The sequence below is a fragment of the Nilaparvata lugens genome, chromosome 3, assembly GCF_014356525.2.
Source record: "Nilaparvata lugens isolate BPH chromosome 3, ASM1435652v1, whole genome shotgun sequence".
Lineage (NCBI taxonomy): Eukaryota > Metazoa > Arthropoda > Insecta > Hemiptera > Delphacidae > Nilaparvata > Nilaparvata lugens.
In genome coordinates, this window is record NC_052506.1 from 57,362,888 (window position 1) to 57,376,338 (window position 13,451).

At 34.4% G+C, this 13,451-nt stretch overlaps 1 protein-coding gene across 2 annotated transcripts in view; it reads right to left on the minus strand.

Annotated features, from left to right (window-relative positions):
* The window catches only part of LOC111054209 (sorting nexin-6), a 47,511-nt gene that overhangs the window by 32,055 nt on the left and 2,005 nt on the right, over window positions 1-13,451 (minus strand). For both annotated transcript variants that reach the window (XM_022341187.2, XM_022341188.2), the window contains exons 2-6: window positions 11,888-11,935; window positions 5,054-5,158; window positions 3,503-3,613; window positions 2,600-2,721; window positions 1,558-1,720 (exon numbers count right to left, since the gene is read on the minus strand). In XM_022341187.2, coding sequence (XP_022196879.1) covers window positions 1,558-1,720; window positions 2,600-2,721; window positions 3,503-3,613; window positions 5,054-5,158; window positions 11,888-11,935 — 549 coding nt within the window. The remainder of the gene's footprint in view (window positions 1-1,557; window positions 1,721-2,599; window positions 2,722-3,502; window positions 3,614-5,053; window positions 5,159-11,887; window positions 11,936-13,451) is intronic.

Below are 13,451 nucleotides of genomic sequence, written 5' to 3' on the forward strand. Positions count from 1 at the left end.
AGCTAGACATGATATGATAATCCTTCTAAACTAGAGTATATCATAATTTTCAAAGTTGATCATTATTTGACAATTTCAAGTGATTAGTGAGTGTTATTTTGTTATTCAATTTGGTTTGTATATAATCTAAATAATAATTTTTTTGTTTTCAAATGTTTGAACAGAAAATTGAACCTGAATTCAAGTGTATGGAACATAACCTACTTTCTGGACTATTTATAGTGTATAAATCAAAATTCGGGAAAAAACAGTTTTGGGCTGTGCCTGTTAGTACTTCCCCAATCATTTTAAAGAATTGTGTTCGGTTTATCAAAAGTCAATAAATTAACGAGCGAAGCTCGGTGCCTAATGAATATTATGCATTACTCATTAAACTTCACAAATCACAAACCTACATTTGCGATAAATGATGCACTTGAGCATTTCAATGATTCCTTAGTGGAAAATGGACGTGATTTATGAAAGTGTTATGTTTTTATGTTTTGTTAATGGAGAGGAGTAATTTAAACGTTATTTTAAAAACTAAGGACTTGTAATGAAATTGCTTTATCAAGTACTAGCCGGTAACCCAATGCAATTTACAAAATAAAAATATAATGTAGTCAAACACAAATTCAATACAAACAATAACAAAAAATGAAAACAATCTCATGAATACACTAAGCTAAATGACGTTTTAGAAAATGGTCTGCATGGCAAATGCCTGTGCGCAAACAATTTGCATACTCAGATGTTTATAGAAAGGAAGGAAACACGAACTTTGATGCATTCAAAAGCTTATTGACTATCATTACTACATTCAGTGAATTATTGGGCAGCTCAAAAAAAGATTAATTAGAGATTAAAAGAACAGTAGGCAGGTAGGTTGTTGTCACCACCAGCAAATTCATCGATGAAGGTGGGTATTATAATTTGTTGTGATGTTTTCTGCAATTTCTACTCCCAGCTGTATTAGAAATTTATTTAATTTCTATTTAAATAAGGATTTCGAGACGTCCTGAAATACTATCTGATGTGAGAAGTGACGAGCCAAGTTACGATACAGAACGTGTGAAATATAGAAGTTTGTGTAAGAGATCTCTGTAGGGGTTTAGCTGTAATACCAGTTTTATAGCATACCGCGTTTGATGCATATGTGTAATGGGCCCAAGAATGTTTATGTTTGAAAATAAATGCGTTAAAATGTTTTTTAATTAAGAGCTGTCTTACATTCAGGACCGCACTCTCCTCAAAGAGAATGTTAGTCGAGAAACGGGGATTTTTCAGAGCTACTGGCTTTCTGGAAAATAAAGAATGGCTGAAGTACTGTCTTGCAAGCGCCATCCCATGCAACTTCCCATACCAAACTCCAAAAGGGACTGGACATATGCAAAGTATGCCATTCTGATCTCTCTTATATCTAGTACGTCGCTCATCTTTTGAAAAGTAAAATTCTTGGCTTGAACATAATAATAATTAGAAAAGTAGTTGGAATAAACCCAGATAATAAAGTGTTCATAGTTAACATAGCATAAGGATTGACAAATCAGAATTAATCATTAGTAGGTTCACACTCACCTCAAACACTTCTTTTTTATTTTTAGATCTCACGGTCAAATCCTTCTCATATTCTAGGAAAACATGGAAAATTTTATCACGTCGGAAAACTGGATGCTGGGCTAGACGAGTGAGGAAGATTTCATGCATTGCCACTGTTTTCTTGAAAGTTGCAAGATATTCTCTGTAAATGGATTGTAAATCATGACAATTGAATATTGATTTATTTATTTAGGAAAGTATTCATTTATTCATTCATAAAGGCACTTATCATCAAAATCATAGGTAAAGAAAAAATAGGCGAATCAATAACTATTCAACTTCCAAATTTAGATAAATAACATGGTACGTAATTAGTAACTTTGCACATTTCAACATTATTATTACATTTCAACAATTCCAGTCCAAAAAATATAGACTGCAGGAACGGTAAGTTATAGATAGTTTACTGGAAATGGAGTGCAAACTAAACGTACATCTTTTGTCGCTAAGAAATGCGCTTTTATCTAGAAAAAGTTTATGTTAGGAAATATAGCAAAAATAAATGGATAAATTGGAACGGATTGGTTATTGTTAAAACAAGTTATTTAAACAATCAAAGATAATATACTTTACAATAGTGTGATCTGCTGAAAAAACTTATGTCGAAAATATCAGCTTTTAATTCAGCTCAGCTTTAATATCAGTTTTAATTCAGCCCTAATAATTTTAAGAAAGTAATAAAGGTTGAGCTCTCGGTGCATTATTATTATTTGAACATTTTGACTCTTGACTCAGAAAATGAAATAAATTCTTAATGGAAGGTTAATTGAATGGACATTTTTTCATTAATTATCAAATACTAGATATTTAATTTAATTTATCGTTTTGCAGTGGTTGGAGAGTGAAGTAAGAAATGGATTAATAGTACTTTCATAATAAGATAAATTAAAAAGTGAAAGTGAATCAAGGAAAAAAGCGAAATGCTGCAATCGAACAGATGGAATAACCATATAAAAACTGCAAACCATGAAATTAGGTTCAATTAGAGTATTCTTCACAAATGAAAAATTGTAATTCTTACGCTTCAAGCTCTTGTTTCATTTTGTTGAATTCTTCTTTGGTCATGGTGCCTTCTCCTTCACCCAATTTTTGCAATTTATCACGAGATGCGTCAAAGTCAGGTCTAGGTGGTACAGGTGGGATCTGAAACATATTCATTCAACATTATTACTTGCAGTATCAACCCATTATTTTTGTTCACATTTACAATAAAAATGATTCCAATATATTTTATTCTTATGAGAGTAGAATGATAATCAGAATAATTCTCATCATTGAAGCGGTAGTGGCATTACTATGAATTGGACAGAATTAATAGATTACTATGAAAAAATACTTTTGTAGGCTATCATGATTATTTTGTTCTGAATAGAGAAAAAACATGTTTGGAAGATGTTGCTGGGAAATTTATTAGAAACAGATATTGCAGACATAAACCTATTTGAAACTGAATAGGCTACCAGTAACAAATCCCTTGTATGACACACGCCAATTTCCTAAAATAATTAATTTATTTCTTTTATAAACACATTAGAAGTTGAGAATCAGATCAAGTCAAAAAGAAAAGAAAACTTATATTTTTCCTTATTTCATCAAATGGTCCAATCAAAGATGATAATATAACCTCCAATTCAGCTAAAAAGAAATTTAATTAAAATGATACTTTCAAACACATTAACAATTTTACTTTGAAATCCATAACTATCAACAATTTAAAAGAAAATAGGTTCAAGTTATCGCAATACTCACACAAAAACTTTAAATTCATGACAAAATAACTAACGTTTAGAGATAACCACCGACAAAAATTGAACATACACAGAATTAGAACCCATGAATATAGTCAATTCAAACAAATAAATGAAATTTTCAAGTCAGAATTTGTCTTGAATAATTTTTAAATAAACATATTTTGCGTACTCACTATGAAACCAGCATATTCCTCATTCTCTTCGAAGCGATCATGAAGCCAAACGAATTCTTCATGTTGCCTAACTACAGTGAAGTCAGTTTTTTTGAAGTCTGGTAACGTGGTCTGAAACAATACGAATAGTATGAGAAGCGTGAGGAAAATATCTCACATTTATAAGAAACTAGCAGATAACCCGTGCGTCTGGTAACGTGGTCTGAAACAATACGAATAGTATGAGAAGCGTGAGGAAAATATCTCACATTTATAAGAAACTAGCAGATAACCCGTGCAAAATTTTCACTAGGGAAAATTTTGTGTTGTGAAATGCAATCTCCATAATATGTCCAAGAAACATGAAAAAAATATTTTCTCAAATATAATTTTCAACATAGTTGAAAACGCTCAACAAAAAAGAGTTTGATTGGTCTCAAACCCGCAACCTTTCATTCATGAGTCGCGCGTTCTACCAACCACGCCATGGATTCACTTGGAGAAAGCTCTGATTGGTTGGGCTTCAATTGTTGCGATAACTTTGAATCACAAATCAAATAAATTTGTTATATTAAATTGAAATTAATTTATTTATTAAAAAAATAAGCCTATATCTATTCTCGGTAAATTCAGAATCTTTATAAAAAATTGTAAGTTAATCAATTCATTGGTTGATGAGTGATAATGCGTCAAACGTGTATTTCCTATCCCGTACATGTATAAGCTAGTTCCTTCCTTTATAATATTATAGAAAATTATAGATTACAAGCAGAAAATTGAAGTACTGCAAGATTCATGCACAATAAGTATAATTCTAAATATACTTCGAAGAAGTATTATGCACTCCTGATGAGAGTTATCAATAGGTGCATGTAATGTGAAATTTATTTTAAATTTGGAAGTAGCTATTAAATATCCAATTTCATGATTAATTCTTTGAAATCTATAAACTATTTTAAAGTTGAAAACATGAGATTGGGATTGAGCTATGGAGTCGAGTTATGATTTTGGTATCCCTTTTAATTTCAATTTGCAATATATGTATTCATTAATAATGAAGGATTCATAATAATTTCTTCTTGTATCTCTTGTTTGAATATATACAAACTAATCTCCATTTATTTATGTGGTAGGACTTTCCTAAAATGTACTATCTAAAGGCGTATTCTCTGCAAAATCATATCCTCAAGTACTATTTTTGTGTATGAGTGGAAGTTATCATATCTAGATAATATGAAATAGACAACAACAAGATAGAAATCAATCTTTTGCGTAAATCTGCCAGCGTACGCCATTTTAGTTTTGTAGAATAGATAATTGAATATTATGGGTTATGTTGAAATATATTTGAAGTAAACCACTGAATGAAGGTAAAATCAGGTTATTTATTTCAATTATTGGAATAATTAGTATAGATCGTGAAGAAATTTACGTGCATGATTGGCTTCATGTTTTCTCCCTTTTTGGAATTGTCATCTTTACCTAAACCATTGGGCAACAGATTTTCTCAGGGAGAAAAAGTAGCATCACAAGAACATAGAGAATTCTACTAAAGTTCTGGCTAATTCTCACCTTAGTATGAACAGTGAATTTGACTTTATCTTTTTCACTGAGAGCATCAGAAATGTCTACTAGGAGAGAATTGTCGGTGAGATCTACGGTTTCGGAGCGTCCAGTCTGCAAACAAACCACACTAAATTATACACAAAATACTGAGATAAAGAATGAAGGCTATTCAAGAATATTTACGGTAATCCAATTCAGTATGAAAATATTCTCATTGCTAATCATGTCAGAATATTCCTAGATGTGTACCTGAATAATGATGTGTTGCTAGAATGAGCCAATGGTTTTCTTTAGTGTATTTGAAGAGATAAAACAATAACTTTTCAAAAACAAGTCTAAATTCAAAAATGGTCTCGAGCAGTCCAGTATAGTCTATTGTAATAGATCAAATAGCTTATTTAGTTATTATAAGCGAATTCTTAGGAAAAAACGCCTCGAACGCTTTGAACGTTTCAAGGTCAAAAGGACCAACCTCTAAATAATGTTCCACATAAGCTTGAATTTGTAGGGCATTTTAGTAGCCTCATGCCCAGTTTCTTGAGCTGTGTACACTTAAGTGCCACGAACACACATCGTACGCTTTTCATCAGCTGATGTTCGTGGCGCATAATGTCACAGCCTTATGCAAGCGCCACACTCTGGCTTGCCAAGTGGTCAGTGTCATACAGGCAAGTGAAGGCGAGCGCTGGCATATTGGCCATCCACACATCCACACTTGGCAAGAGTGTGAAAGCGGCTTAAAGGTGCGTACAGACTTAAGTGTCACAAACACAAGCCTCACGTTTTTCATCAGCTGATGCTATAGTTATTACATCTGTCACTCACTATTTCTGATTATAGTTGATTTTATAATCAAAGTACAATACTGAAAATACATAAAGGACTGAAATGAAGATAGGAGGCTAATCAAGAATTTGCGATGATGAATAAGCATGGCATCAGCTGATGAAAAGTGTGGGACGGGCGCATAAGTTTGTACGCAGCTTAAGAAGTTTGTTAAAACGATCTGCAGCACAACTTATCTGTCCCATAAAATTCTATGCATTTCTTGGATATAATTGACCGAGCAAAGTGAGGTCTAAGATTCAACTCGACAGTTTGGCATTTCTCTAAATAAATTTTTAAATGTTTGAATGTTTAAATGCTTATATGTTTATATGTTGCGCATTTACGGCAAAACGCGGTAATAGATTTTCATGAAATTTGACAGGTATGTTCCTTTTTTAATTGCGCGTCGACATATATACAACGTTTTTGGAAATTTGCATTTCAAGGATAATATAAAAGGAAAAATGAGCCTCCTTCATACGCCAATATAAGAGTGAAAATCAGACTATAGAATATTCATCATAAATCAGCTGACAAGTGATTACACAGATGTGTGGAGAAGCCAGTCTATTGCTGTATTTCCATAATAGTCCAGTCACTACATACATTGGTGCATGCAATTTATATTGTAGTTCTGATTTTTACTTTCCTTGCCCTATTACCATAGGTAAGGAAAGTATTGCTTTCCGAAAAAAATTAAATTAAGATACCCAAATTTCTAAATTACGTGTGTGTGTGTGTTGCAATATTTGTTGCAATTTTGACCATCAGATTAAAAAAGAAAAATGTAAAAAAAATGTTTTCTATCAATAACTCCAAACTCTAAACTAGAATCATGGCCTCAGCTTATGGAAAGAGGGTATTGGTCTGTATCGTACCGTGACGTGCCGTCCCGGAATGTGAGTGTGAGCGCTGTTATCAGGTCTGGCTGCCGTCGATACGCCAATCCAATCAACCCATCAGAGAACATTCTGTGTTGTGTTGGCAAAAAATCGGTGTGTTGAAATTAACAAAATAAACTGCCATAATGCTGATTTCCTACAAACTTCATTTCTCACTTTTCATGATTTTAGAAATCAATTTCTTTTCAATAATATTTGTTGCAATTTTGACCATCAGATTAAAAAAGAAAAATGTAAAAAAAATGTTTTCTATCAATAACTCCAAACTCTAAACTAGAATCATGGCCTCAGCTTATGGAAAGAGGGTATTGGTCTGTCTGTGTGTGTGTGTGTGTGTGTGTGTGTGTGTGTGGTGTGTGTGTGTGTGTGTGTGTGTGTGTGTGTGTGTGTGTGTGTATGTGCGCGTGTGTGGGTGTGTGTGTGTGTGTGTGTGTGGTGTGTGTGTGTGTGCGTGTGTGTGTGTGTGCGTGTGCGTGTGTGTGTGTGTGGTGTGTGTGGTGTGTGTGTGTGGTGTGTGTGTGTGTGTGTGTGTGTGTGTATGAGTGTATGTGTACACGATATCTCATCTCCCAGTTAATGGAATTACTTGAAATTTGGAACGTAAGGTCCTTACACTATTTAAGGATCCGACACGAACAATTTCGATCAAATGCAATCCAAGATGGCGGCTGAAATGGCGAAAATGTTTTCAAAAACAGGGTTTTTCGCGATTTACTCGAAAACGGCTCAACGGATTTTGATCAAATTCATACCTGAAATAGTCATTGATAAGCTCTATCAACTGCAACAAGTCCTATATCTGTAAAAATTTCAGGAGCTTTGCCCCATCTATGCAAAGTTTGATTTTAGATTCTCAATTATTAAATTGCAAACTGTTGGCAACTGTTGGTTCTATTGAATCATTCACTACAAAGAGATAGCAGACCTCGTGTGTTTCCAGCGCTATCACCAGCTGTCTCATATCTTCCAGTTTTCAGCTATTTCTGCCAAATCTCGTAGTCGGACAGAAAAATTTGCTCTCGCCTTTTTTTCAGATCATAAAATTCTGAATAAAATGAGATCATTCGGAACTCTTTATCTCCAATGAGAACTGAGTTATGATTTTTCAAAAATGAGTGAAATTTGAAGGAAAAATCAATTTTGATGAATTTCAGTTTTTGATCAACAATATCTTCCGATTGTTGACATTTAGATGTATAATTCAAAATCCCAAGGAGGGCGTATTTTGTGCTCTACAATCTGAGATCAGAGAGAGCGCTCTATCTCAAATAGATTACCAGGTATACTTGACAACAATGCTCCTTGTATTGTGAAAAACACCTAATTTTCATCTTCAACCATCATCACCAACTACATTGTCTTCACATTGATATTTCGCACAATGACATGAGTTCATGAGATCATGTTCTATAAGAATCACCCGTTAGATGCACTTCGTTTCAGTATTTCCTAGTGGAGAGGCGCGCTTAAGGACACCTCAAGGATCAAAATTTCAAACACATAACTTTGACACAATGCTCAAATTTCATCGTACTACACTTCAATCTTCTCGGCTCGTCAAGGCGGTCCAAAATACATCATAAGTCAAATTTGGTCGAAAAATGAAAAATTTATTGTTGAGTGTACTTAAGCCCCTCTTCCAATACACAAAAAATGGCCAATTTCTATATTCAAAGCTGCATGTCTTGTGAAATACTTCTGATAAAATTTCCAAATCAAGTGAGGATGTTAAAATAGTCCCCTCTACCCACTCCAATCAATAATACTTTCGAATCCAATACAATTCGAAAGTTACAGAAGATTTTAAAAATGACGATTTCAGTTTTTACATTTTATTCGTGATTTTACTGTTGATCAAGAGTTTCTAAAACGAGTCTGATACATCATAGAGACTCACGATTGACTTCAAATTGTGGATAAATTCATCCTATACAAGCTCAGCTGCCTAAAATCCATCTTGGATCACTCGGGCATATCATAGAACTGCCATAACTGTTAATATGAGAAAAATATATACAATTTCCGGATTTTTTTCAACAATCAAATCTCACTCTCTTCACGAACATATTTTTTCATGATTCGTTTACAGCAGATGAAAGAAAAAATGCTATTGCACTTTTGAAGATCAGGTAATGATTTTTATAATAAGGGGTTACAGAGATACATAGCTTTGAATATAGAAATCGGCCATTTTTTGTGTATTGGAATATGGGCTCAAGTACACTCAACAGAATCACTCACTCAAGCATCTCCGAACCAGAAGAAAAAAGGGAACAATAATGGTACACAAGGAAATCAGTTGGCGAATAAAGAGAAGAAACTGGTCAGAGCCAGCAGCCTGGATAAATATTTCAATATAAGCATGGAAAGGAGCATAAATGGCAAACAGGCAGATGAGCGGGGAGAGTCAGGAGACGGGTCTCAGAAATCGGTTGGAACTGGAAGGAATGAGAAAGTAAAAGAAACTTCAACTAAGCAATCATAGCAGCAACAGGCAGAAAGAAGGACTGGATTCATACAGGAACGGAAGGGAAATAAAAATATTAGTAACAGAAAATTGTTATACATCGGCACATTTAATGCGAGAACAGTTTTAGGCGAGGATAAGATTATGGAGTTGGAGGAGGCAATGGAGGAAATTAAGTGGGACATAGTTGGTTTAGCGGAAATAAGACGGAGATATGAAGAAATAGTTGAACGTAATAATGGTCATATCTTATGCCATTCAGCAGCCACAGGAGGGCATAGGGGAGTGGGATTCTATATTAACAAAAGGTTGAAAGATGGACTCACAGAATTTAAAGCTATTTCGGATAGAGTTGCCTTCATCCGTTTACAAGTAGGGAATGATAAATTTATAATCATACAAGTACATGCACCAACAACAGAAAGCGAAGAAGAAGAAGTTGATCTGTTTTACCGGTCTGTAGAAGAAGTAATGACACTTAGGAAACCAGGAGAGAAGCTGATTATTATCGGAGATTTCAATGCAAGAGCAGTTACAAGGAGTTATGGAAACAGAAGCAGTAGCAGATACGGAGAAGAAGAGCTTACAAATGAAAGAGGGGAGAAGATGTTAGATTTCGCTATGAGTAACAATCTTAAAATAATGAACATGTTTAATCATGGAAGTATTGAGGAATGGTGGACATGGAAATCTCCAGTAGGCAACATACATGAAATAGATTATATAATAATTATAGAGAACGGCAACGATACAGTCAGGAAAATGGAAGTCGTTACTTGGAATTTCAAGTTTAATTCGGATCACAGGTTACTGATGAGCGAAATGCTTCTACACAAAAGAAGATTCCGCATAAAGCAAAAACGATTGATAATAAATCAGATGAATGCTGAAAATTTTGTAAAAAATTTGGAAGATGAAATAGGGAGAAGAAACATATCAATATTAAAATCACCACAAAGTATCACAGATGCATTGGATTTGTTTCTATTATTATGCCTATCAAGTATGTTAAAAATAGTTTCAATGAAAGACTCAAAATTACTGGTCTCAGGAACTCTGTACACTTCAATACAAATAACGTTGAATTTATCAATTAGAACTGCTGAGATCTCACATATACGCTGTACAGATAGATCAATTAAATAGTCAACTTCTTGACCAATCAGACCATTTTTCAAGAGAATAGCAGACCCACCTCGACCACCAGAAGCTCTACAATAAGAACTGACACAGGTGTAGCCCATGACTGTAGTCTCAGCAAGTTCAGCCTCACTCAGCCAGTGCTCACTCAAGCAAAGTAAGTCAACATCAAATTTCAAGTTCAGACAATGCAGTTCATTGATCAGTCTCTGAATGTTCCACTGAACTATCACCAAACCATAAAGTCTCCTGAGAACTATTGATGCTAGAAGCTAGGTATTTCCTACTTTTAGTTTAGCCTTCAAGTTTAAATTATTGTTACCATCAAGCTTTCTTGTGAAGTATTTAGCAAAGTAGGTATTTTTTGGCCAGAAGTCTGCCTAGTACACAGTTTCAAACTTACTATCTTAAACGACATGTAAGAGTCAGGATGATTCGAAACAAGTTTCTCAACTGTGAAATCACCAATATTCTGACTTTTTAAAAACTCTGATAAAGAGTATCAGAAGTCGTATCAGGTGCAAATCTTGAAACAAAAAGGAATTTCTTGCGATTGATAGATTTCCTACACCAATCATATTTTCAGTAATAAAATTTCTATTCTTTCTATTAACATTACCAGAAATCATGGGAGTGATAGACGAAGATTGTTCCTTAACTATAGAAGTTGCTTTTCTAGGTTTTCGTCCTTTTTTCTTAACCACTGCAGCCCAGTTTTGCCCATTAAAATCACTCGCATAATTTCCTACTGAATCAACCATAGATAAGAATCATCGAATTAAGGAGTCTTGTGAAAAATTAAAAGTGATTAACATTAATTTTTTCCAACCTTCAAATACAGTTAGCAGAAATAATAACTTTGCGGTGCGTCTAATTTTGAAAAAGCTCCCAAGCGATTTGTTGGGCGGATAGAATAGCTGAATGATTGGTTGACCACATTTGTTCCCTCATCAAGACGGTTTCTATAAATTTGTTGTTTTGAGAATGTTTTGTTGACCTTCGCCGTCGAAAGAGTTCTCTCTCAAGTTCATTTAATTGATAGTGGGCTTCCACGCTTGCTTTGGTCACAAACTCAGAACTAGACCTACCTCGTTCGGAAACCGTGCTACAGTCTACAGGAATATTTCAAGGAAAGAAACCCACCTCGAAAGGGAGATGAGAACACACCACACAAAACTGATGACCAAGGCGCTGATGCGCTTCCAGGGCCACAGTTTCAAGAATCGCGTAAACATAGACTGAGAACAATATTAGCAACGCCATTTTGATTACTATGGTGGAGTGTGGAAAAACTAGAAGAATGACTTGATCGGTGTACGCTCAATGGAGGTTGCCATTTGACGAATGTCATTTTTGATACTGCACGAAAAAACTAGGTGATATTGTAGCCTATTAAGAAAATATCATAAAAACAATAGGTATTTTGCTTTTTTTGTCTCTCAAATAAGTAAGTTTCTCTGGCGCAAACTTTAGATTTAATAATTTCATTTTATTCAGCCATACCTTTTTGTTTTCTCCATTGATTATTTCATTCTCATCTTCAATTCCATCCTGAAACAAAATATTTTATGAAAAACATGAATTGGAAATAGTCTTCACAGCAGGTGATACAGAAGAGTTAGTGAGAGCAATATGGATTATGGAAATGTTTTTCATTGTTCAAACATTTTGAATAGTTTCACCTCAAATTACTGTACCAAAAATAGACAATGTACAAATGACATATAGGCTACAAATTTATTTTACTTAAATTTAATTTTTATAATTTGAAATACATGAGCCATGTTTACAATACTGGCAAAATAGTAGCTGTCAAATCAAATTTGTGCTGAATAAATTTCATCAAACATCATAACCTTTTAAACTGTATAATGTGGACTAAATTACTTTCATTTCTATCATTTCAGTACCTATTTCAATCATCATTATAGAAAAAATAGTATACTATTATATTGGACCAATTATTTAGTATTTTCAAGTGAATGCACTCTTATGTGAGTTGATGAATTGGCCAGTTCGAAGATTGTAAGTTCCTGGCACTTAGATTGTGTGATTTGAGCAGAGCGTTCGATAGTGTTGACCATCACATACTGATCGAGAAGCTTCGCTACTAGGGCGTTGTAGACTCTGCTCTAAACATCTTGGAGGCATACCTAACTGGGAGGACAAAGGTAGGACACCCACTGATATTCAGAGGGTGTTGGAGATGTCGGCAGAGCATCTGCGGTCTTCAACCTCATGGTCCTGGTAAATCGTTTCCAGATAAATGAGAGCAAAACCTCATGATCAGTGAAACTGTTGGGCTTTATCCATGCCACATTCAGCAAGTGACCAGGAGACTGTCCTGAATCTGATTCATTTTGCTCAGACTGAGGGGACATGTGAAGGAGGCATGTCTCGTCTTGGTGCATCATGAAATTTTCCACTGCCATATCTCCTACGGTCTACTCATGTGGGGTCATTCAGCCAAGGTTTTGGACATACTGAAGCTGCAAAAACGGACAGCCAGGATCATTACTGCAAGAAAACATCTTGACCATGAAAAGAAAAAGAAATACCATGTTTATTAGGCCGGGTATTCTAAATGTAGTCAGTCACTTCCTCCTTCTTTTCCTTATGAACGTCAACAAAATTGAGTTGATGTTCATGACCACAACACTAGACATAGAGACATAAGGTACCTGTATGACGTACCCTAGGTGCGCCTTCAGAGATCGCGGGTAGGTTATAGTACAGGGTGATTTTTTAGTCCTGTTACCCAATTTTTGATGTAATTTATAAACGGAAATTTGGGTATTAATAAAAAAATAATATTTGTTATTTACAAAAGAAAATTTATATTTTATTACTCACATTTCTTAGATACTTAAAATTATTACACCATATGCTCAAAATGTCCACCCATTGAGGTGTTATACACGCTCGGACTCTTTTCACCATATTAGCAGAAACCTTTTTCAGGGTTATATTGGAAATATTCGTGATTAAGTCTGTAATATTGGCTTTCAGTTCATCAATATTGTGAGGATTGTTTTTGAAGGCCTCAGACTTAATGTAGCCCCACAAA